A 22,959-nucleotide genomic window follows, 5' to 3' on the forward strand; every position below is an offset into this window, starting at 1 on the left:
TGGGGGATCCAAAGAAAAGCAGCAGAGCTGCAGGGTGGATAGGAAGGAATGAGAGCTATAATTAACTTTCTGTTTCATTGTGTTCTACAACAGTGACCCTTATTTCTCCAAAGACGAAGTCCTGTAGTCTCACCCTGTAGCTTTCATACTCCATGAATCTTTCAGTTTATGCTGAAAATATAAAACAGATAAAAATGAGGTTGCTGTGGTTTAAGGGGGGGGGGGGCGGCGGGCGGCGGGAACCTGGTAAAATTAAGTAACATTCCATTTGTTGTGCCAGTGTAGCTCCGTGGGGAAATAATAGGTTGATTAAAATTCTTGGGTATTGTTTAATTATTTAGAGTGAATGTTCTAACAGAAAGATGATTTTTTTATAGCTCTTTTGGTTTATTCCTAACATATTTTAGTGCCCAGTTATTTTTTTAAGCTTTACAATATCCAGGTACCTCCCCACATATTTCTTTTTCACCTCTCCCATGGTACCACGTACTTCTCATTCGTCAAAGCTGCTGATATTTATATTTCTGTCTTGGAAACATGTTTATTAGGAACCCATCACAAAACTCAGCTCTACCTGATGGAGACTAAAAAACAAATTTAAAAATTATAAATGATTGTTGAACATTTTGAATTGGAGAGAAACTGACAAGTTAATACAATTTCGATTTATATTGATGAGGCAGAGTAGTGGTGGTGATGCATTCCCTTTGTAGGTGAGAGAGGGGTATGAACAAGGCATTGAAATCTATATAAATGGTGCTTTCTAGAGTAGCTCACCCCAGATGTACTGGGTACAGCAATTATATTTAGGAAAGAGCAAGGCACGTGCGTGCATGGACTGGTGAGAGCCCCGCCACATGTAATAATTTGTGCATCAAAACAATTGGTTGAGGGTCCTTATGTTGGCTCTTCCTGGGGCCAAGGCAAGTGCTGATACACTATCATTTCAGCACAGATTTTTTTTGCTGTGTTTTTTTTAAGTCCATGTGCAGTTTTATTACCGGTTATAGTTTTTATGTATGTGTGTCATAGCATTTGGGAGTGGGTGTGCATAAGGCTTGTATCACTTGACTGTCAGCTTTGCTGAGCTCATATGTTGTCCTTATTTATGTGTTTGCCAGGGAGAAATGCTTGCTTCCTCTCCAGTTGGCTCTGGAATCCAAGAATGTGAAACTGGCCCAACATGCCTTGGCAGGAATACAGGTATGGCTCTCACTGGGCGCAACCAGGTGACAGAAATTGACGGGCTACTTTGGCATTGAAAGAGCAAATACTTAACATTTTTAAATACTAGCTGTTTAAAGACCTGGACCACAATTTGATTGAACTAGGTGATAACCATAGAGGACAACAGAATTTTCTTATATTTACCAGCATTTCTCTGGGCATAGCATTAGCTTGTTGACCGTTTGTCATCTGACACTGATTCCCAGCTAAGCTCACACAGAAATTAAGTATTTGGAGGAATGTCCAAGTTTAGGAGGGCAAAAGATCCCTAGAGAGACACCTCAAGTTCTGTACCAATCAAAATCTTGTATACATCCAACATCTTTGGTTCTGTGTAGGAGAATTAATAGTAAACTGGAAGGATTTTGTCTTGTTTTCTATTTTACAGCTAGGCGGGTGAATGAATTCATGTGTTTTGTTTCCAGAGCAGGAATGGGAGGAAAAAAAAATTGGCCCAATCAGAAAAGTGAGATTGCTTGAACACTTTCTTCTCTGAGCATTTGTTCATTTGTATTTTACACCATATAGAATAGGTCTAATTCCAACAGTGCAAAGGTAATGACTATATAATATATTGACTTTTAAGTGGCTTAGTTTCTAAGTGACAAGCCTGTGGGGTTTATTCAGGATGGCCATGGATTGGTGGCATTTGTCAGATGTCTTTTCACATTAGCGTGTACTACTTCATCCTTTAAGTGGCTTTCTCATACATATGAAAGAGTGAGAAGACTATGGCTCTTCTTTCTCCAGTGGATCTAAATTAGATGATGTATGTTTTAATATGCATTAGCATTAGACCATTTTAAACATTGTCAGTGTTATTAAAAACTCTTTGCTTTCTCCAAGGTGATTGGGCTAACCATGACTGTGAATGGGAGTTTTTTTGACCTGCTATGTATGTTCCCTTTTCTCTAGTATTGTACAGATTTCCATTTATTTTTTTTAAGATTTATTTATTTATTTTAGGGAGAGAGAGTGCACAAGAGTGGGGGGAGAGGGAGGAGAGAGGGAGAAAGAGAATCTTGAGCAGACTCCCCGCTGAGCATGGAGCCCAATGCAGGACTTAATCCCAGGGCCCTGAGATCATGACCTGAGCCGAAATCAAGAGTCAGCCGTTTTAACTGACTGAGCCACCCAGGCGCCCCCCATTTACATTTTTAACTCCCAAATGCTCTAAGCTTACAGAACCATGCTTTCAGTGGCTTGCTTTATCGTGTTAACTCCAGTGACTTGGTGGACCGTGAGTCTTCCTCTGACCACCCTGTTACTTCCTCTGAACTTTCACATTATTGTAGGGCTTTCCGGTCCTAACCACTTCAAGTCAAAACAAGTTTGTATATAAACTTAACTCTAGGGTGCCCAGCATGCACTGCGTGATTGTGAAAAAAAAAATCTCTTTTGAGAGGATGTGGACAAAATGTCAGGGAGTCCTAAGAAGGTTTGAAATACTTCTTTTCTGGATCTGCAGTGACATTCCACTAAGAGAGGGAGTCCTTACACTCTCTTTGTAGAGAGTTCAGAATTCCAAAATTTCTTCACAACTGCAACTCTATGCTGAAGGGGACGAGGACAGATTTAACAGGGATAAATATAAAATCTTACACGAAGGTCTCAAAAATGGACAGGATGGGAAGAATAGCTTAATTGCAGCCCTTGTGAATGAGAATTAGTGATTTCAGGGTGAGTCAGCATAGAATGTACTGTGACTTACAACTAAGCTCATTTGATCTGAGAATATAATTGAAGTTATGCATTGCTGTTTTTTAGCTTTTGGTTTTAGGCAATAAACACATTTAATTATCTCACATGACTAGAATTCTAGAGGCAGGCAGTTCTAGGTTTGGTGTGCCAGCTCAGTGGTGCCACCAAAGACCCCATTTCTTTTTGTCTTTCCCTTCTGCCATCTTAAACATTGTTAAGACTTTTCTTTTTTCTTTTTTCTTTTTTTTTATTTATTTTTTATTTTTAAAGATTTTATTTATTTATTTGACAGAGAGAGACACAGCGAGAGAGGGAACACAAGCAAGGGGAGTGGGAGAGGGAGAAGCAGGCCTCCCGCGGAGCAGGGAGCCCGACGCGGGGCTCGATCCCAGGACTCTGGGACCATGACCTGAGCCGAAAGCAGTTGCTCAACAACTGAGCCACCCAGGCGCCCCAAGACTTTTCTTTTTTAAGAGCGGTTTTAGATTTACAATAAAATTGAGAAGAAGGTATGGAAATTTCCCGTTATGTCCCCTACGCCCACCCATGGCTAGCCTCCCCATTAGCACTCACCAGAATGGTACATTTTTTACCAAGGATCAACCTATAATGACCTATCTTTTTTTTTATACATATATGACAGAGAGAGACACAGCGAGAGAGGGAACACAAGCAGGGGGAGTGGGAGAGGGAGAAGCAGACCCCCCCCTGCCGAGCAGGGAGCCTGATGCGGGGCTCGATCCCAGGACCCTGGGATCATGACCTAAGCCGAAGGCAGACGCTTAACGACTGAGCCACCCAGGCGCCCCTATAATGACCTGTCTTAATCACCCAAAGTTCAGAGTGTACCTTAGGGAGCGCTCTTGGTTGCATTATTCTTTAATGTCAGACCACCCCTTAAAGTGTGACATTCACTCTGGAGGCCACATTTTAAGCAGGAGAGGATCTGTGAAGCCATCTCACACCAGGAACATTTGAAGATGCCCAAGGAGAAGAAAAGACTTAGGTGGACTTCACAGCTGACTTCTGATATTTTAGCTTAGTCCTTGTGGCTCCAGGAAAAGATGAAGGAGGAGGAGTTCTAGGGAGGGTTTTGGTCTAATCTAAGACAGAATTTTATGAAAAATGAGAGTTGTCCCCTCACAGAAAAGAACTGTGAGGTGTAATATCTCCTGAGAGACCTCATGAAAGTGAACATCTTCTCATTCTGGTTTTTGTGGGGTTCATTTTCTAATGAAAAGTACATTAAGACTTGTGAGTTCATGAATACTTCTTGGGTAAATGACAGTTCATGTTAGGAAGTAAAAAGGTAAATATCTGAAAAACGAACTTGTTGTCTACAAGACCTTCTCCTTTCCTGTGACAAAGCTACGTTCGGAGAGGGTATGTGTGAATGTGGCTTTGGTAATGTGCTAGATTCCCCTGAGCACAGTCATCCTCCATCCCCTCCCACCACACAACCTGTATGGTCGCCATGTTATTTAGAATGAATTATCTAATAGCAGCAAAAAGCCTTTGCCCACACTGTTTGCGAAAGGTTTGATGCATTTTTCCTTGTTTGTTGCCACATAACATGAGTTCTTTCCGAATGGCCTCCACCTCCATGGCTCCTGAGTATGAAAAATTATCATCAGTACGTACTAAAGGTACAACAGACTAAGGCAGCAGGGGAAAGCCTATCTGTGATCATTGCCTTGTGCCTTTTTACAGAAGCTTCTGTCAGAAGAGAGGTTTGTATCCATGGAAACAGACTCTGATGAGAAGCAGCTGCTCAATCAGATCCTGAACGCTGTGAAAGTGACGCCTTCCCTCAATGAAGACCTGCAGGTGGAAGTGATGAAGGTTGGTTTGACGTGGCTGCCAGTTTGCGTCACTGGGATAGGAGCAGACTGACCCCCACCCCCACCCCCACCCCCAGCCCCTCCTTGTTATCTTGGAAGTGCCTCTGCATCGTGGTCCTGCTAGCTCCCCCTTCATTTGGAATGCATGGTTATTCTTGCGTATGGTCCCCCAGGATTACCTGGATTGTTGAATAGAAATGACAACTAAGTAAAAAGATAGAATTTCAGTAAATCTGTATGATTTTTGGCCTGATCCTGCATATCCAATGTTGTTAGGTAATGTATTTATCACACTTTGAGAGAATGCACGTGAGTAGGTCCAGCTTAGGGTAGATATGGTCATTCTGCTGCCTGTTTATGTTAAAACAAAGCAATGACCTAATGTTTTCACATGTACTAAGGCTTTAGAAATAGTCAGTTTAGGGTCAGGAAGACCATCCTTGGGAACCACATCAGAATCACATCTTTCTTGTCTATCCTCAAATTATGGGAACCTTATCTCCCACATTTCAGTTACCACTTTGGGGGATGGCATCTCTCCCTCCCCTTTCCCTTTGCTCTCCCTTTGAGGATCACCATGATTGGGAGCCCTTTATGCTGACTCTGGAATGTGTCCTATCCTGTGAATGAACAGTGAATTGAGCCAAGAGGATGGAAATCTCTGCCCCAGAACAGCAGAGCAGCCCAGCTGGAACCATTGGGCTGGCTTTTAATAATGCCATCTAGTCATTTTCTCCCTGGAGGAATAAGTATAGAGAACTATTTAAGAACAGTTGGTGTCCTATAATGGTTGATTTCTTCCTGGAAATGCACCGAAGGATTTTTGTCTTGGATAAGGGACTTCATTCCTCTGGTTTTCGGTTTCTCCATTCAGAAAAGCTGATTTCAGTCATGACGTTTTCTTAATGCCCTGGGCCTCACCATAGCCCATAGTTGGTAGGTAATTTCAGTGCAGTGACGACGACAAGCTGAGACTCTAAAGCCAGCTGATTCACTTTCTAGTTGGATGGCCTCAGGCAGATTCCTTAACCACTCTGTGCCTTGGTCTCCTCATCTGTAAAATGGGGAAATAGCACCTACCCAACAGGATTGTTGCAAGGATTAAATAAGTGGTATTTGTAAAGAACTTAGCACGGTATCTGGCATAAGGCAAGTGCTTTGGAAGTGTTAACATATGCCTACTACTTCTTACCTGCTGCTGCTGAGTCATACTCTCAGTGGGTGCGTCTAGGAATATTCTGTATTTTTTTGAAAGATTCTTTATTTGAGAAAGTGAGAAAGAGCATGAGTGGGGGGAAGGGCAGAGGCAGAGGGAGAAGCAGACTCCCTGCTGAGGAGGGAGCCCAACTCGGGGCTCGATCCCAGAACCCCAGGATCATGACCTGAGCCGAAAGCACATGCTTAACCGTCTGAGCCACCCAGGCGCCCCTAGCAATATTCTTAAAGTAAACATTGAGAGTCCCCGAGCCAGCTGATCTTGAAGATCTCATTCATCTTTAACTCTCTTCGATTCTGTAATGCACAGTTTTGCCTTGTCCTCTGACATACGTTTGGCAACTGTGCATTCAGAGGAACCTAAGAGTAATCCCTTTTAGAGCTTATTTTACTTCTCCACTTCCTCAGTGCCACCGTTGAGAGAGAGACAAGGCCAGCTGCCACGTAACCACTTCTGTGGCTTCCAAAACCAGTTTGTTGAGTCGTTCTGGTATTACTACGTCTCCATATCCTGGAGGGTGAGCTGTGGTGTCACACGGAGACTCACACCTCACAGACTCACATTATTCGGAAATTCTCCCAGGAATATACCTTTTTGTGGAATACAGGAATTTGTATTAAAAATTAAAAGGGGATGACAGCTTTGTAATAGAGCTTGAAGTCCGGAATTGTGATGCTGCCAGCTTTGCTTTTCTTTTTCAACATTCCTCTGGCTATTTGGGGTCTTTTCTGGTTCCATACAAATTTTAGGATTATTTGTTCCATTTCTTTGAAAAAAGTTGATGGTATTTTGATGGGGATTGAAAAAAAAAAATAATTTGTTGAGTGAATTGCTACTTAACAGTAAAAAAAAAAAGCAAATTACAACAGTAAAGCCTATATAGTTGAACTTTCAAAAAAAAAAAAAATTAAAAGGAGAAAGTACCTATTCTTCTAAAAGTCCCGGAGAAGCAGGATTTTTAACAGTTAACACCTGTTTTGAAGACTTAAGCGGGCTTCCTAGTTCGAGCCCAGCAGTGCCTTCTGCTAGCCTTGCGGAGGACAGGAGTCAACACATGTTAACTCTACTGGAAATCCTGGAAAGCCTATCTTAATGGACTTTCTAATGACCCTGTGATAGGCCATTGGTATTCGTCATTAATGTCCTGGAAGAAATCAGGCATTGTCAGAAAAAAAGAAAACAGTAATTTGGCCTGCCATTCTTTAAAATTAGATTTCCAAAATGCTTAAAAAGAGAAGGGCCTTTGCCCTATGCTGTTATTTTTAACCATTTAAACATTGGGATTGGGAGAAAATATTTCAGTTCACAACAAACCTAGCCTTCAACTAATTTCTTTTATAGTATACTTTTATTTTAGACAAACATTTTTAGCCAAGCAGCTAAAAGATGAATGACGAGATAACTAACTATACCTTAGAGTGATATTATTATTATTAGCATCAAGGGAACTTCAGAGCTGGTGGTCCAACTGTGAGAGCCCACAGGGGAGGGCTCCATGATCATTTCTTATTTCTGACATTTAGATTATTTGGGTATAAAGACATATACAAATTAGAGCATTTCTGGCTTGGAAATAATAATAATGTTTATACCATTTCTCTATGCAGGAAGAATTTCTGTGGTAACTTTAGTCACCTTCAGAAGTGTGTGCCCTTTTCTCTTGGATGCTGTAATACTTATAATGCGCCAACTAAAAACTCCCAAATACATCCTTGTTTTGCTGATATCATTACCATATTAAGATGTTTTTGCCACTTGTTCTCCCAAAATGATATTTAACAAAAAGAGAATTGGATGAGCCCTCAAGGAAAGGCTAGATTCCCATTACGAATGAAGGGTATATTTATTCTCGATGCTTCTATGTAACTCATCCTCATGATAAATGATCTAGGCATCTCCTGTAAAAGTCCATTTTATATAAATATTTTATAGGTACTAGAAAATCTTTTAAAGTGAGATATGGTAGGCATTTTCAAATATCTGTACAGTATTCAGGAGCGATAAAGCCTCACCATGCAATATAAGACCTTTAGTTTTTATTTATGTCTGTTCAACCACAGCATAGCACATTTTTATGACAAACCCCAGGTGCTATTTTTTAAGAAGCTATGCCATGCATCTTACTCACATATTGCTATCTGGTAGTGATTATAAACACGAGAAATTGAACACTGTCATACTCTTAAGAGTATGTAGTGGTTGTATTAAATTCCTGGAGAGAAACTAATATGGTTTCCTCTTTTAGAGCTTTCTGTAAGATTAAACAAACTAACTAATAATGAAACTCAAGATTCTGAAAGTAGTGTTCTCATTTCAAAAGAAGGCCCTGGACTTTCAACTGGAGGGTTAAAGAAAAAAAAAAAAATCAATGATGCTCGCTCCTGACAAATTAAATAGGAATGAGGTTAGATCACTTAGTCTAAAATCTGTTCTACATGGTTTTACTATTTCACAGGAGGGGGAGAAAAAGTAATTTTGATTTATGGGAATGGCCATGGAATCCAAATAAAAATTTTATAGCTTGAGCGAATCAAGTATCAGGACTGTGGAATCAGAAAGAAGCGTCCTCTAAAGATAGATTATCTTAGTAATGGATTAGTAGACAGCAGGGAGCTACTTAATATTTAGGTTAAACACTTGTCTGCTTTGGTAACATTTTCCCGTGGTGGATGCCATTTCTGTAAATGCCATGCAGACTCCATAGGAGCCGGGTACATAACTAATGACATCTCTGACTAGAGCAATTAGGACTTTTTTTTTCTCCTCCTTCCTGATAGATGACCTTTAGAGAAGTTATTACCTGATACATCTGGCTGAGTCTTTAAAACTGAAGGGAATTGTGGCTGGCCTTCTGCCTCCATAAGTGTGTCAGAGATGTGAGCATCCTATCTGAGGAGGGCAGCAGGCTTTGTGGATAAGGAAGGATGTGATACTGGATACTGAGAAAGCATTTGATGAATGTTCTGTTATTGGATGTTTTACTTTGTGGGCATTTTTTGGTAATAGAAATTATATTGGTGGGATACTTTACAATTTTTAAAGGAGAAATGACGGGGGCTAATAATTTAATATTTATCATGCACCAGATGCTCTAGTAAGTACTTTACATTCATACTCAGATCATACATCTAGTAAAACGGCAGGGCCAATATTTGAACTGTAATTCAGCTGGAGGCCAAACATATGCTCTTAAACAGCAGTTAGATTGCTTGCCTTCTGAGTCTATTCTAAAAGGCACGTGGGTGGTAGTCATTACTATCACTATTCAAAAGATAATTGAATAGAAAAGTTAAGTCACAGGCTGATAAGGGGCAAAGCTAAAAGTGGCTCAGAATCCTGTGTGTTTTTGGCATCTTCCGTGACCGTGAGTTTTCTCATAGTTTCAAGACCTAGATTCAAATTTGAAGGAAGAATCAGTCTCTTTCCCACCAAATTAGCTAATGGCTCTGTGTGTGTGTGTGTGTGTGTGTGTGTGTGTGTGAGAGAGAGAGAGAGAGAGAGAGAGAGACAGTGAGAGAGAGAAGGATCGAGATTGAGATCAGGTTAGGGGAAGGGAAAGAGAATGTCATTTAATGTTGAGGTATTTTTATATTTTACAACAAAAGCCAAGCAAACACCTACAGAAAATACAAAGATGAGTGACCTATGGAAAAAGAGCTGATGGCTATAGAGCTGATAGACCAAAGCTTCGGCGTGGCCAGTTAGAACTCTGGTCTTACAGTGAAAAGGAGAGAGTGCTTTTAAATTATGTACGAACAATGCAGTCAGTGCCTTGGTCTGGGAGAAAGAAACAGGCCAGATGTAAGGACTGTTTCTAAATCCACCCCCCACCCCCGAGTCATGTCTTAATGGAGGAGTCTCATATTGGCTATTTACCCAGATGGTTAGTTTTGATGCTCATAACTCTGGGCATTTGGTCTTCCAGAGTGCCTCATGCAAGGAATGATCATTAGTGAAGCTTCAGAATGAAATGGATAAATTGCCTTGCCTTCTCGTAACAAGGAGAAATCCCTTCTTAGTCTAAAGCTACTGAGACACTTTAGAAGATCTGCAGCAGTCTCTGGTATTAAGGAAAAATCCAGTGTTTGATGAAAAATATTTAATTTTAATGTATCATTGTTAGAGATTGATCTGACTTGTTTGCAAACATTATTTCTGTAATTAATGAAGAGAAGTGTCTAAAATGTGTGGATCTGCTAAGTAAATGGTTCTTAAACCACCCATTTTCCTGCTGCTAAGACTGAATGATGATCATCTTTTCCTACTTTGTATACACATTGATAAAATTCTTACTAAGTTTTTCTGCCATGTTTCTTAACCCTTTGCTATGACTGCCTTAGAGAGACAATAAAAATATATGAAGAATTAAGGAGCAAATATCAAAAACCTAGAAATGCAATTTTCCTTTAAATAGTATGCATTATTTTTGAAATGAAGATATTTTCACATTATCTATTTTTTTAAGCGTCACGATTTCCAAGTGCCATGCCATTTGAATACATTTGAGAACAATTTTGCTAAGTGTTTTACAAATTTTCCTCATAATTTTTATTAAGCAAGTATAAATGGAGAGGTCTTCACTGTTTACTTTGGATGTTCTAAATAACATCTAAGGTGATGTGATGAGCACTGGGTGGTATAGCAACTGATAAATTATTGAACACTACATCTAAAACTAATGATGTACTACATGTTGGCTAATTGAATTTAAATTAAGATAAATAATATCTAAAGCATAAGAATCAGACAAGAGGATAAGGCTGGAGAAAGGGAAGAAAAGATTTTTATATTAGTTAGAATTCATTTCAGTTGAAACAAGGCAGAAGTTAATTTTCATTTTTCATAGACTTAGGTCAGTATTGGCTGGACTATGTGATCTGAAATCCTTGTTTCTGGAATTTTGTTTCTCCATCCTGTGGTCCATGATGGTGCCATATTCCAGCCACCTAGTGAGGGGACACTTCTGCTTACATCCCATTGGCCAGAATTCAGCTGTATGGCAACTTTCCATTGTAAGGAAGGCTGGGAAGTATAGTCTTTATTTGGGCAGCCATGTGCCCAGAGTTCCGTTCTTGAAAACAAAGGGTATAATGTTGAACAATAACTGGCAGTCTTCCACAATCACTTGTCACATGGGCATCACAATCTGGTGTATTTTCCCCCAGCAAGAGGCAGCTGACCATCATCCCCTCCACTACCTTTCTTCTGTCGGGGGCAGAGGGTGGCCTTCGGTTCAGAGAGTTGGGACTTTAGCTAAGGCCCAGGGGACTACCTGCAGTGGACCCTTTCAGGAAAGTGCACATTATAATCTCTCCAAATGGTTAATCCTTAACTATTAGTCCAGGCATGACTGGAAAATTTCACTAGTTAGTGAAAACTAATTACATGTTTTAGTATTGTTTTTTTCCCTTTAGTGCCAACCAGAGCATTTGGCACATGGCTTACTAATTGCTTGTTGATTTAGTTATTGACTGATGGAGAGGAGAAGTTTCAGTGGACCACCAGGGTAAGCAACAAGCAAAAGGAACTAAACTTGTGATGATAGATAATAATCTGTGTGAGTTCACGGATGAGAAGAATTAACGCAGATTTACACTTTAGAATGGAAATAACCTCATATATTATTAGATCCTTCTTTTTATAAGTAAATTAAAGCTGTAATGGTCCAGTTACTGAGCTGGGCTTACACAGTGGTTGGTAGCAGGGTTACTTTTTCAACCATTTATATTTTTCTGGAAAGGCTTTGTAACAAGGCTAGGAATTGATCTGGTCTCTGGATGTGTGATATTAGATAGGTGGAGAAGAAAACTTTTCAGACTTGTGTTTAAGTTAACTGCAAGGTCAATGTGAATTATATGGCTTCTGAAAAATAATGAAACCTAATGAGAGAAGAGCAATCTCTTGCAGTAGATAGAACTCACTGAGGAACCTTGAAGTGGCCAAGTATGTCTATGGGAGTAGGGGATGGCATAGGGTAACTGTTCTGTGAAACAATCATTAGACTCTATTGTTTTTTGGGTTTTTTTTTTTTTTTTTTTTTTGAGAGAGAGAGAAAGAGAGAGAGAGCACGAGAGGGAAGAGGGTCAGAGGGAGAAGCAGACCCCCTGCTGAGCGGGGAGCCTGATGTGGGACTCGATCCTGGGACTCCAGGATCATGATCTGAGCCGAAGGCAGTTGCTTAACCAACTGAGCCACCCAGGCGCCCTAGACTCTATTGTTTTTAAACTTCTTGTTACTTTTTCTTCTTTTCAAAATATCTGGTAGCAGAGTGGTAAGGGCACAGCTTCTGGAGCTAGAATGCCTGGTGACCTTGGGAGAGTTATTTAACTTACCTGTGCCTCAATTTTCTGATCTGTAAAATGTGAATAATGATGATGCATACATACCTCCTAGAGTTGTTGGGCCTTAAATGAGTTAATATGAAAGAAGTGCTTACAACGATACAGAGCATGGGGTTGGTGTAAGCTTTCATTTTTGTTACAGTTATTAGAAAAGGATATGTGTAGCATAATAATAAAATGAATACCTCTAAACTCGTTCAAATTATGAACCAGAACGTAAGAAATAGCTTTGCTTTAAGAGTTTCTTCTTGCTGTCTCTTTTCTTCCTCTGTGGTCCTGCCCTCTATACAGCGTATAATGGTAATTTTCTTCTGTAGTAATGGAAGGGTGTGTACTTCATCATATATTTGATTCCTAAAAAAGGGCTTCATCATATTTACTATTGAATTGTAGCTTAAAAGAAGAATTCTGTAAATTCTGATTTATCAGTTGTCCACCTAGATAAACTTAGGGTGCTAACCATTAGCCATAATTCCATGGTCTACAGAAAACATTCCACCATTTATGCCAACAAATTTCCGTTCCATCCTACTAGGCAGAATTCATATGATTTGGATATTCTAGAAGAACTTTATAATTATTAAATGTTTAACATATGGAGAATCAAGTTGGCTTTAGTCCTTTAAATACTATCTTGAGGAATTTGGTTGGTCATGTGTATAAGCATTGATTATAAAATTATCAAAAGCCTCATGTATATATGAGCAGAGACTCTCTGAGATGAGGTGCCCACTCTGAGGAGAGTCTGAGAGGGAAAGAGAGAAGGAAGGAGTAAAGGTATTATCTGGGACATACTGATGAAATTTACTTCTTAAAATGTCAGCTGTGAGATTAGGTCAAATAAATTTGTTACAGACTAACCTAGAAGAAGACAATTCATTGAACTTTTTTATTTGTTTTCTTTTAGACTTATTCTCGTTGGTTTGTTCAGTGAATGTATTTTTGTTACCAGCAATATATAAAACTTTGTAGGGTTAAAAGCAATACATCCAAAGGCAAGTGTTCGTAATCTAATAGGAAAGAGATAACGATGTACCCATTTACCATAATTCAAGGTAGTTGTCTATGTTGTCGCAGAAGTGGAGTTGGATAAATTCAGAAGGAGAAACCACAGTGAGCTGGGAAATCAGCATTTCAAGGAGAGGATACTGTTTGAGTTGGAGTTTGAAAGGTGTATGGAATTCAGACAATTATATTGGGAGGGTGGGCATTCTTGGTAGAGAAGAAAAGCCCCGCGGATGGGAAAGCATGGGCTTACACTGGGATTACTGAAGGTGGGTGAGCCATGAGGCTGGAGGGGAGGTTGAGGGAGATTCTCCAGGGCCCAGTCAGAGGAAGCAGGAAAGGGACACTTCCAGAGCTGGGGGTTAGATGTCGAAGGGCCAGGGAAGAAGGAAGGGCTTTGCAGGATGGTCTGCAGTCAGCAGGACCGAGTCAGAGGCACCCGTGAACTGGCTAATTGTTAGAGCCTAAGTGAGAAGTCCTGAGGGCATGAATCATATTGGTGGTAATAGGAAGGGTCCTGTGCAACGCTGTGCAGACAGGTGCACCCCCCTGCACTGAGCTGATCTGCAGGGAGAGAAGCGGGGGCAACGGTGACTGGCAGTGGAGTAGGTGGTAAGTAGGCAGGGAAGGAAAAATCCAAGATGATTACGGGACGAGGAGCCAGAGTTTCTGACTGAATGGTGGATTTTAAGGGGCCAATTTAAGAGAGAGATAGTGAGTTCACATTCTCAAATATGAAAGAATTATAATATTTTTAAAGGATAATTTAAAGAAACACAAGTAGTTTAGCACTAGAGGCTTTCCAAAATGGAAGAAAGTTCACTGTAAATCCCATAAGCATGACTGATTTTTGTATATTTGTTTCTAATCATATCTATTTATATGTTCACAGTTATATTCATTGTGTATATAGGATTTTATTTTCACTTTAGATTATAAATGTTTCCCACATGGCTATATTTATTCCTTCAAGTATCATTTTAATGGTTGTATAATTAGGAATTTGAGAGGTGGGGGAAGTGTTGGTTGTTTACCATATTAGAGACTTGTTGCGGTTGACATGATTTTCATGGAATTGCATATATTCATTGGTGATGTTGAGAAGCTGAAATTAGGGATGGAAACTTGGAGGAAATGTTGGCTCCAATGATAAATTTGTGAGGCTCTAGTTAGAGGGAAGAGTTACGAGAACTTGCCAAGGGAGAGAGTTTGGAATGAAGAATAAGAATGGTTTATTTATTTGTTCAAGTGAATTAGCCAAGTTCATTATAATCTAATATTCACAAAAAAAATTTTTTTACAGCTATCACTGGTACAGTATTTCCTAGAATTAGGTGCTAAGGGCATATTGATAAATATGAATGACTATCAGACTTACTACTAGTGGTAACAAATCAAGGCTAGAAAAGACATGACCATATGCCAATGAACAATTAGAAATGTTTTCCAAACTGGGTACTCAGGAACACTAGCAAAATATTCTATGGACTGAAAAAATATCTCAGAATAGCCATTTGCCAGAATGTGGGCAAGTTGAACCAAAAAGTGATTTCTCAAATTTTCTGTCACCTCAGCCTAAGATAAGTCAATTTAAGTCCTAAGGGTAGAGGCTTCATGCGATACAATAATTTCATTTATTTTCTTTGAATCAAAATAAAGATTGGGGTCGTAGCTCAACTACCTCTTGTTACCTTCAGTCCGGGATCTCTGAAGCATAGTGAAGGATCAGTGGGTCATCCCAGATGCCCTCTGAAAGTCCTGGATTCTAGCTCTGAGACTCTTGGAAGCAGAGTAATGTTGTAGGGGTTCTCCGCTATATTCACAGGGCGGGTGGGGTATAAATGATCTAAAACCGTGGTTCTCAACTGGGGACTAGTTTGTCCCCCAGAGAACATTTGGCAATGTCTGGAGACATTTTTGCTTGTCACAACTGGGACTGCCACCGTCATCTGGAGGGGAGAGGCCAGGGATGCTGCTGAACATCCTACAATGCACAGGACAATCCCTACCCACCCCCCAAAAAAGAATGATTTGATCCAAAATGTCCATAGTATTGAGGTTGAGAAACTTTGATCAAAATAAGGAAAAAAATGCTAATTTTGGGCATCCACATTTTAAATTTAGATAAGAAAATGTGCCCTGACGTTCTGTATGTACTTTGTGACTGCCCCCATCCCCACTCTGAAGATCCACATTCTACCATTCTGCCCGTCTCCAGAAGACGGAGTCTGCTTTGTTCCTCGTGCGTGGACCCTGAGGGAGTCCGTTTCTAGTTCATGGCCAAGGTGTACTGTCAGCAGTGCACACCCCGTGAGGCTGCATGGGCAGAGGTGGGGCACGCCCTGCACTGAATGGAAAGGCATTTTGTGGCTCAGAATTCCCATGCTCAACACTGAAGTTTCCATCCTTGCTTTTGCCATATTTGACAGAGTAAAAAAAGAATTGGAATGTTTCTAAAGAGAAGGAATTATGCAATCATTTTTAATTTGATGAAGTTTCATGCCAAGATATAGGAAAGGCCAGAAGGAAATGTGCATTAAGGAACAAAGTTAGATTTTCAGCCAGAACCAGAACCGGGGTTGAAAATGCGCTTGGCATTAAGAATTTGAAGAGAGTCTGCTCCTCTTCATGCACCAGGAAAGGTAAGGCCTTCTGTGGGGTGTACTCAAGGTTTTAGTTACTTTTTTGAGCTCTAGTGGATTTTGTTTGGTTTGATTTATAAATAACATCTGGTATTTGGAAAAATGAAACTACAGTCACTTCAAGATGCACTCATATGAAAATTAAGATAATTTTATAGTTGAAGAAAAAGGAAAAGAAGAATTCCTTATTCATTCAATATGCCCCTGTGTCCTCAATGTGCCTTGACTGCCCCAAATCAGCTCACTTCTTGATGGAACCCGTGTCTTCTTCCCTAGGATTAATTTATTAGTGGTATGTGTTACAACGTGTTAAATTTAAAGATCCATGAAAAGATGAAAGCAGCATTACAGCTAGTATGCTCCGAGTTAGACCCTGAGAGCCTTGCCCAGCGTACAGTGTATTTTCCCAGTCACGGTACCCATCACAATTTATTGCAACCTGTTATTTTATGATGGTCTTCAACATCAGGTGTTAACCCCGCAAGATCACAGATCAGGCTGTCTTTTTGGTTCAGTATTATATGCCCAACACCAACATTAGATCGGATCCCTAGTGACACACCCATAAATATTTGTTGAATACATGACTGGGAGCCTGAGGAATAAAGCACATGGTTAGACATAAAGCAGACATGCAGTTGCTATCTATGAAGGTCAAGAATCACTTCTTCATTCCAGTAATTGCAGACATGGTCCTGGGGAGGACTCATTTGGAACCTTGGCAGAAATGAGATCTTTGAATCCTAAATCTGAGGCAAGTTACCATTTACTATGTTGAGTGCAAAAGGTAGGTTCTCAGCAGAGCAGAGCGGGAGATCTCAGGAAGGAGAACTGTTCCGTAAGTCTCATGGGAGGTGCCCTCTGGTTAGTAGCAATGATTTTCTCCCTGTCCAGAGTGAGGTCCTGGCAGGTGGCTGGACATCCCGAAAGGAGGCTTACAAAATTCTGGTCACCCTAACCAAGTCATCAGAAACTCTAGGATTCTTACCTTATGTGTTTGCAAAATCTGCCTTTAGCAAATCATACCAACCTGATTCTGGCGCTCAGATTCCCAGGATAATTTTCTTCTGTGTGACTGGGCTGTCTTAACACGTTGTCTACACATTTTACAATAATGACCAGGCACGAAGGTGCACAGTCTCATTGAAACTCTGTGAGGGTCATCACTCATGTGGACAGTGCATCGGAGGGGGTGAGCATGGGCCAGGACGCCACACCTCCCGGGGCCTGGCAAGGTGCCTTAAACATGGTGGGCATCAAAAAGTCAGACTTTACTCCTAAGAAGCTTATAAATCTAATGAGGCATAGAGAGGGCACACAGGTTTAAGTGATATGTTTAAGCTTCTCCAAAGAAATGCTATAGAATAAGCTGTTTGCACTTCCTGCCCATTCTGATGGTCACATCTGTAATAGTAATATATTATGCATTTTGAACAAAGTATATCACTGTTCTCTGAAATATGTTCCTATATTAATATCTAAATATAAAGCTTTGTAAAAAAAAAAATATGGGAATGGGGGAGATAGGAGAGACATCAGTGCAATCCACTAGAGTGGTAGCAAGTAGGTGGGGAGAACAGCGGTGGGATGATACAAGGTTTCCCATATGGGTGACTGTTGCCCAGTGTGGGAATTCCCTGCATCCCTTCGCCAAATGCACCCCAGTCAATTCATTGTCACTGGAATGACAAGGATCTGTCTTTAACTTCCTCTACATCTGAAGTGTCTACTTTTATCAATCCAATTTACAGTTTGCCCTGGCACCTCTTTAGCTGTGATTTATTGGCCTAACCAGCCTAAAACAATGTGTGCAAAACACTTAACATTGGGCAGTTCCACTGATGTGCGGCAAGGTTCCAGTCTACCTCTCTAGCACCATCTCTAGCCTCTACCTTTGCGTGTGACATTTCCTGTGCTTAGTACGCCTTTCCCTCCCTGTCCTCTCCTGCATCAGCGCTTTGCCCATGTGTCATCTCATCTGCGAAGTCTCTCTTCTCCAAGTTACAATGTCTTCTAGCCTTCAGAATTGTTCTGTCCCCCGCAACTGCAATGGCATTTACTGCCGTAGCCCTCAAATGCAGTACGCCCAGTTTCTCCAGGAGATGAGCTTTCTCGATGTCCAGGATTGTGCTTGCTTCTTCTATCTGTGACTCCACAGCCATTAGACTCTGAGTGAGTCATGCCTTGAACTGATGTGAAGCTTGAAAGGGAGACCGTCAAGGAGGGAGAAAGTAGAGACGCATCGGAATGATGAGGACTTTGAGCAGTAGGAATCCAGGGCAGTGATAAATAAGTAGTAGACTACAGATCCCAACAGATTTATGCTTTTGAACGTGGGTAATCTGATTGATTTTTTTTAACTTAAAATGTACCTAATTATTTATGTTAGAATGGCCACATGGGTTACATCAAATGGAGACTTGTTTAGCCTTTGTGAGAAGACAGCCCTGGATATGCACCAATGTACACTATTGTTTTAAGCCGTCATTTAGGGTACTCATTCCTCTAAATATCCTCGTGAGGTGGGGTGGGAATTCTACAGATAAGGGGATAGAGGATGATGTCACACAGCAATTAGGCGCTGAATCACATGCCACAGTCGTGTGACTGAAACAGTAGGGTTTTAGCTCTGACATCACAGCACCTGCTCTGTCATGATACGGTCCCAGGGCCAGGTCTGCCTGATGGAGAAACCCCAATCATGGCCATGAGAAGCTCTTGGGAGAGGGCCAATCCAGAAGAGCACACCTGTGACCTTATGCTCCTCATCATTATCTGTCCACATCTGTTCCCCCTCTGTTCCTGACGTGACCATGTTTTCCAGACTCTTATCACTTGTGCCCAGTTCTTACAGTAAATCAGCTTCACTTTCTCCTTTCTGGTACCATCTTTTTTCTATCCAAGGTTTCTATACCTATTTTATTTTACTTTTTAGGGATTTTATTTATTTATTTCAGAGAGAGTGGCACACAAGTTGGGGGTGGGGCAGAGAGGGAGGGAGAAACAGATTCCCCACTGAGGGCAGAGCCCAACATGGGCTTGATCCCAGGACCCTGAGAATATGACCTGAGTCGAAGTCAGACGCTTAACTGACTGAGCCACCCAGGTGCCCCAAAGTTTCTATACATATTTTAAATTGAGGGGTTGCTTCTTGTAACAGTACCTATTTGATTGTTTTTTTTTAATGATTGGGATTTTTCTTAGTCTTTGGAATGATTTTTCCCATTTCATGGAAGACTTTGTGCCTGTTTTCCCTATCTTCGTAGCTCATTGATGGAGGCCGTGCCAGCAAGCTGGATTGAGAAATGCTGCGGATCACTCAAGTTCCTGCTGTTCAGTGATGATGTAGTCAGTAAGCTTTAATGACCCTGTGAGGGATCTATTTTTAATGGAGTCACCCTCAGGGTTTAGTTGCTCCTGTTTTCCTTGAGGTCAATGTGCTCAGAATATGAACCTGAACTTTCTGCCCTCTCATGATGCAATGGAAGTCACATAAATTTCCTACACCCAATCTTTGTTTTAATCCAGTGAATTAATGCTTGCTAGGCATTGGGCACATCAACCATTTCTCAACTGCTTGTTTTCAATAAGTCATTTCTGTCTACTGAATCATCCTTGCTGGACACTGTGCTCTTTATAGAGACCGTGTGAGTCATAGGGGCCCATGAGCACTGTCCTCACTATATTTAAAACCTGCTGTGTTTCCAACACAAGAAACTCTACCTCAGCTTAAGGAGCTAGCTTCCCCTTCATTATTTTTTGTTGTTCTTAGTTTTTGCAAATAGCTCAGTGAGTCTTTGGATATTGGTGGCCAGACATTAGGTGTGGAGAGTCTTTTTTCAAAGATCTTTTGAACTCTATCAGAATTGTCTGGGTGCAGAGATCCTCAGCTTCCTTCAGACTGTTGCTGGGAGGCCTCATTCTGTATTTACTGGCTTCCCTGTGGCAGAGGGTGTCGATCCTCTGTTCCCCAGAGAACCTTGATTACCAACTACCACCAACTCAATGCCCTTCATGAAGACGTCCCCATTGGTATTGGTCCCACTGCCCCCAGCCCTTTCTGCCCGAAAGCATCTCTTGCTCACAGAAAGCTGGTTTGGTTTTTGGAAGCATCTTTCCAGATCCACTCTTGTGCACCTTATATGAACGTATGGAGTAATGGAAGGCAGAAAGCCGATCACCAGTCTTATAAGTAACCTTAATAATTAACCAGTTTAGACAGATATTTGCCATTATTTTCATATTGTAAAGTATTGCCAGTTGTCAGTCTTTATTGTAAATACTTAAAAACCCAGGAGTCCAGATGGACAAGCCGTCTCCCATCTCCACCAGTCTCTCATAACCTCCCACCCACCAGCCAGAAATCATGGTGGGGGAAAAAAATTCAAGGAAGTGTAGCTGTGTGAGGTAGCAAAAACTCAAAGTAAGAAAGCACCATATGAGAAAGCCTTGAGGGTCTTTCAGGTGTCTAATGAATGTTATAGTCTAACAGGAAGATTATAAATAAGTAAGTCCATTGTATATGAGACTGGCATGTGCTCTGAAGTCATGAAACAAAGGGATGGGACACGCCATTCAGAGAGGGTTGTTGTCAGAGGAGGCCACGTGCCTCTCTGAGAGGGTTACATTTAAGACCTAAAAGAAGCCAATCAGTTGAGCCACATGAGGAACAAATGACCAAGTACAGAGGCATTAGAAGACATGGCCTCCCCCTAAGTCCAGTTAGGTCCTGGTGACACTGCTGTCTCTCCTCAGCTTTCGTCACTTCTTGTCCGCCAAGCCCCAACCCCCAAAGATAGTCATTAAACATGAGGACTTAGGGCAGCTCTTTCCACAATCTCTCTGTCAGGCTGCTTGGCATGGGACAGTCTTTATCTGGAGTTGACTCTTGGGCACCTTAAGGATCAAAAGACTGAGGAACAGACCCACAATGAACTTATCTAAACTCATGACTAAAATTGGCCCAAATCCCCTTTTCCTTCTTTAATCACATGCATATTTGCTGTCCCTGAAGGAGCAGCTGTTCCTAGGGTGGCCTGGCCAGTAACTAAGACTGAGGGCTTAGGACAGATTCCTCGGCCCATCTGGCAATTGCACTTTTTGCTCTGCTGATTAGGTGCATATCCTGAATTAGGTACATTTGCGAGGCTTCAACGTTCTTTCATGAATTGGGCAGAACCAGATGAGAAACATCCGCAGGCAACCCCCACTGACAGGCCAAGCTGCTGGTGGGACACAGGTGTTGGGTTTGAGATCAAGGAGCAGACACCAGCACTGTTCTATCTTGGACTAGCAGGGAGAAAAATCACACGGCCAGAAGTCAAAGCACGGGACAGGGAGAGTGTCGCCTCTTATCTACAAAATTAGAAACAATTTTTAAAATGCCACAGGCTTTTGTCAGTCTGTTCTGTGATAGCTCTGCAAGTACAAAGTGAAATTTTTAGTGGTCGTTAAAGATCTTACAAATGTCACCAACTCATTATCTAGTAGAAGGGTCACCTGAGACGAATAAATAAGTAAATGCTGGGCAGCATCTGGGGGGATGTTATAGGAGGGAAGGGGAAAGTGCCTGTTAAAGACTTTCTAATCTCATGGGGATCTGGGAAGGGGACAGGAGCAGAAAGTACAATGACGCCTGGGTCTAGGAAGAGGACGGGACAGATCGCATGGTGGTTCAGGGCATGGAGTCAGATTACTTGGGTTCAAATCTCAGCTGTACAGCTTGTTACTTGTGTGGTCCTAGTGGCTTTTTAATCTTTCTGAGCATCAGTTTCTTTATCAGGGAAATAAGGACGATAATATCACATTTATTAGAAGGATCAACCTAGATAATTCACACACCGTGTGTAACACTGTGGACAGACCTCCTAGAGTTGCTGAGGAATGCTCTTTCTGGACCCAGTCTTGCAGTGGCCCTTCCCTGGAGGGAGAGGGTAGCTCCCTTAGTTATTACAGTATTAGCCTCTGTTTTATTGGGCAATGTGTGGCCGCTCATTAGAGAGCAGTGAGTAGCATGAGAAGAAACATGAGATAAAGCAAAGAGGAGGGTCGCCTGTGTGGCTCAGTCGGTTAAGCATCTGCCTTTGGCTCAGGTCATGATCTCAGGGTCCTGGGATCGAGCCCCGCATCAGGCTCCCTGCTCAGCGGGGAGTCTGCTTCTCCCTTTCCCTCTGCCTGCCGCTCCTCCTGCTTGTGCTTTCTCTTTCTCTCTCTCTCTCTGTCAAATAAATAAATAAAATCTTTAAAAAAATAAAGCAAAGAGCAAAGGAGTCATAAAAACAGGGCTACTCAAATGATATGTGAAACCGTATTTCTGTTTATTTCTAAATTTTTAACCCTTTCTCCCTTCCCTTCCTCCCTCACCTCCCTCCCTCACCTCCTGGTTGCTAAAGGTTTTACTCTGCATCACCTACACCCCGACATTTGACCTGAACGGGAGCGCTGTGCTGAAGATTGCAGAGGTGAGTGCCCAGTCCTCCCCAGCATGCACGTGCTCTGCTCCTTTTCTGCCTGCTCACAGCTGCCTCCCTGCAGGCTGGGAGAAGTCCCGGGGGGAGCTGAGGCCCAGCAGTGAGGTGAGCCCTTCTCTGATCATTACCTTGGGGAGTTTCCACTAAGGAATTGATCTGTAGGAAGCAGGCAGTGGGCTCCGCCATCCTTGGTCATGATGCTCTGCATGCTTTGGTTTGCTTCATTTGAGGTTTTAAAATGGAAATAACAGTACTAGTTCTCCCAATGCTGCTACACCTGGGTGCTGTGCCTCGTTTCGCCTTCTGAGTCTATTTTTATGAAGAATAATTGAAAAACATTTGATTTTAAGAAATGGTTTTTAAGAAACCAGGTATGAGAGTGAGAGAGACATTTACTGATGAAATTCCAGGCCTGTCTCCTAAAGCCCGATGAACACATTTTGTAACTATCATTGGAAAGCCTTCTCTTTCCCATCTGTGTTGCAGGCTAGGGAACTGTGCACCTTCCAGCACTCC

General features: G+C 41.5%; 1 protein-coding gene across 4 annotated transcripts in view; it reads left to right on the forward strand.

Annotated features, from left to right (window-relative positions):
• Positions 1-22,959, forward strand: part of ARFGEF3 (ARFGEF family member 3) — a 169,568-nt gene that overhangs the window by 43,797 nt on the left and 102,812 nt on the right. For all 4 annotated transcript variants that reach the window (XM_034990764.1, XM_034990768.1, XM_034990765.1 and 1 more), the window contains exons 3-5: positions 1,122-1,203; positions 4,639-4,770; positions 22,366-22,434. In XM_034990764.1, the coding sequence (XP_034846655.1) occupies positions 1,122-1,203; positions 4,639-4,770; positions 22,366-22,434 (283 nt within the window). The remainder of the gene's footprint in view (positions 1-1,121; positions 1,204-4,638; positions 4,771-22,365; positions 22,435-22,959) is intronic.

This window comes from Mirounga leonina, unplaced genomic scaffold (assembly GCF_011800145.1).
Source record: "Mirounga leonina isolate KUSES-001 unplaced genomic scaffold, KU_Mleo_1.0 Mir_53, whole genome shotgun sequence".
NCBI classification, from domain to species: domain Eukaryota; kingdom Metazoa; phylum Chordata; class Mammalia; order Carnivora; family Phocidae; genus Mirounga; species Mirounga leonina.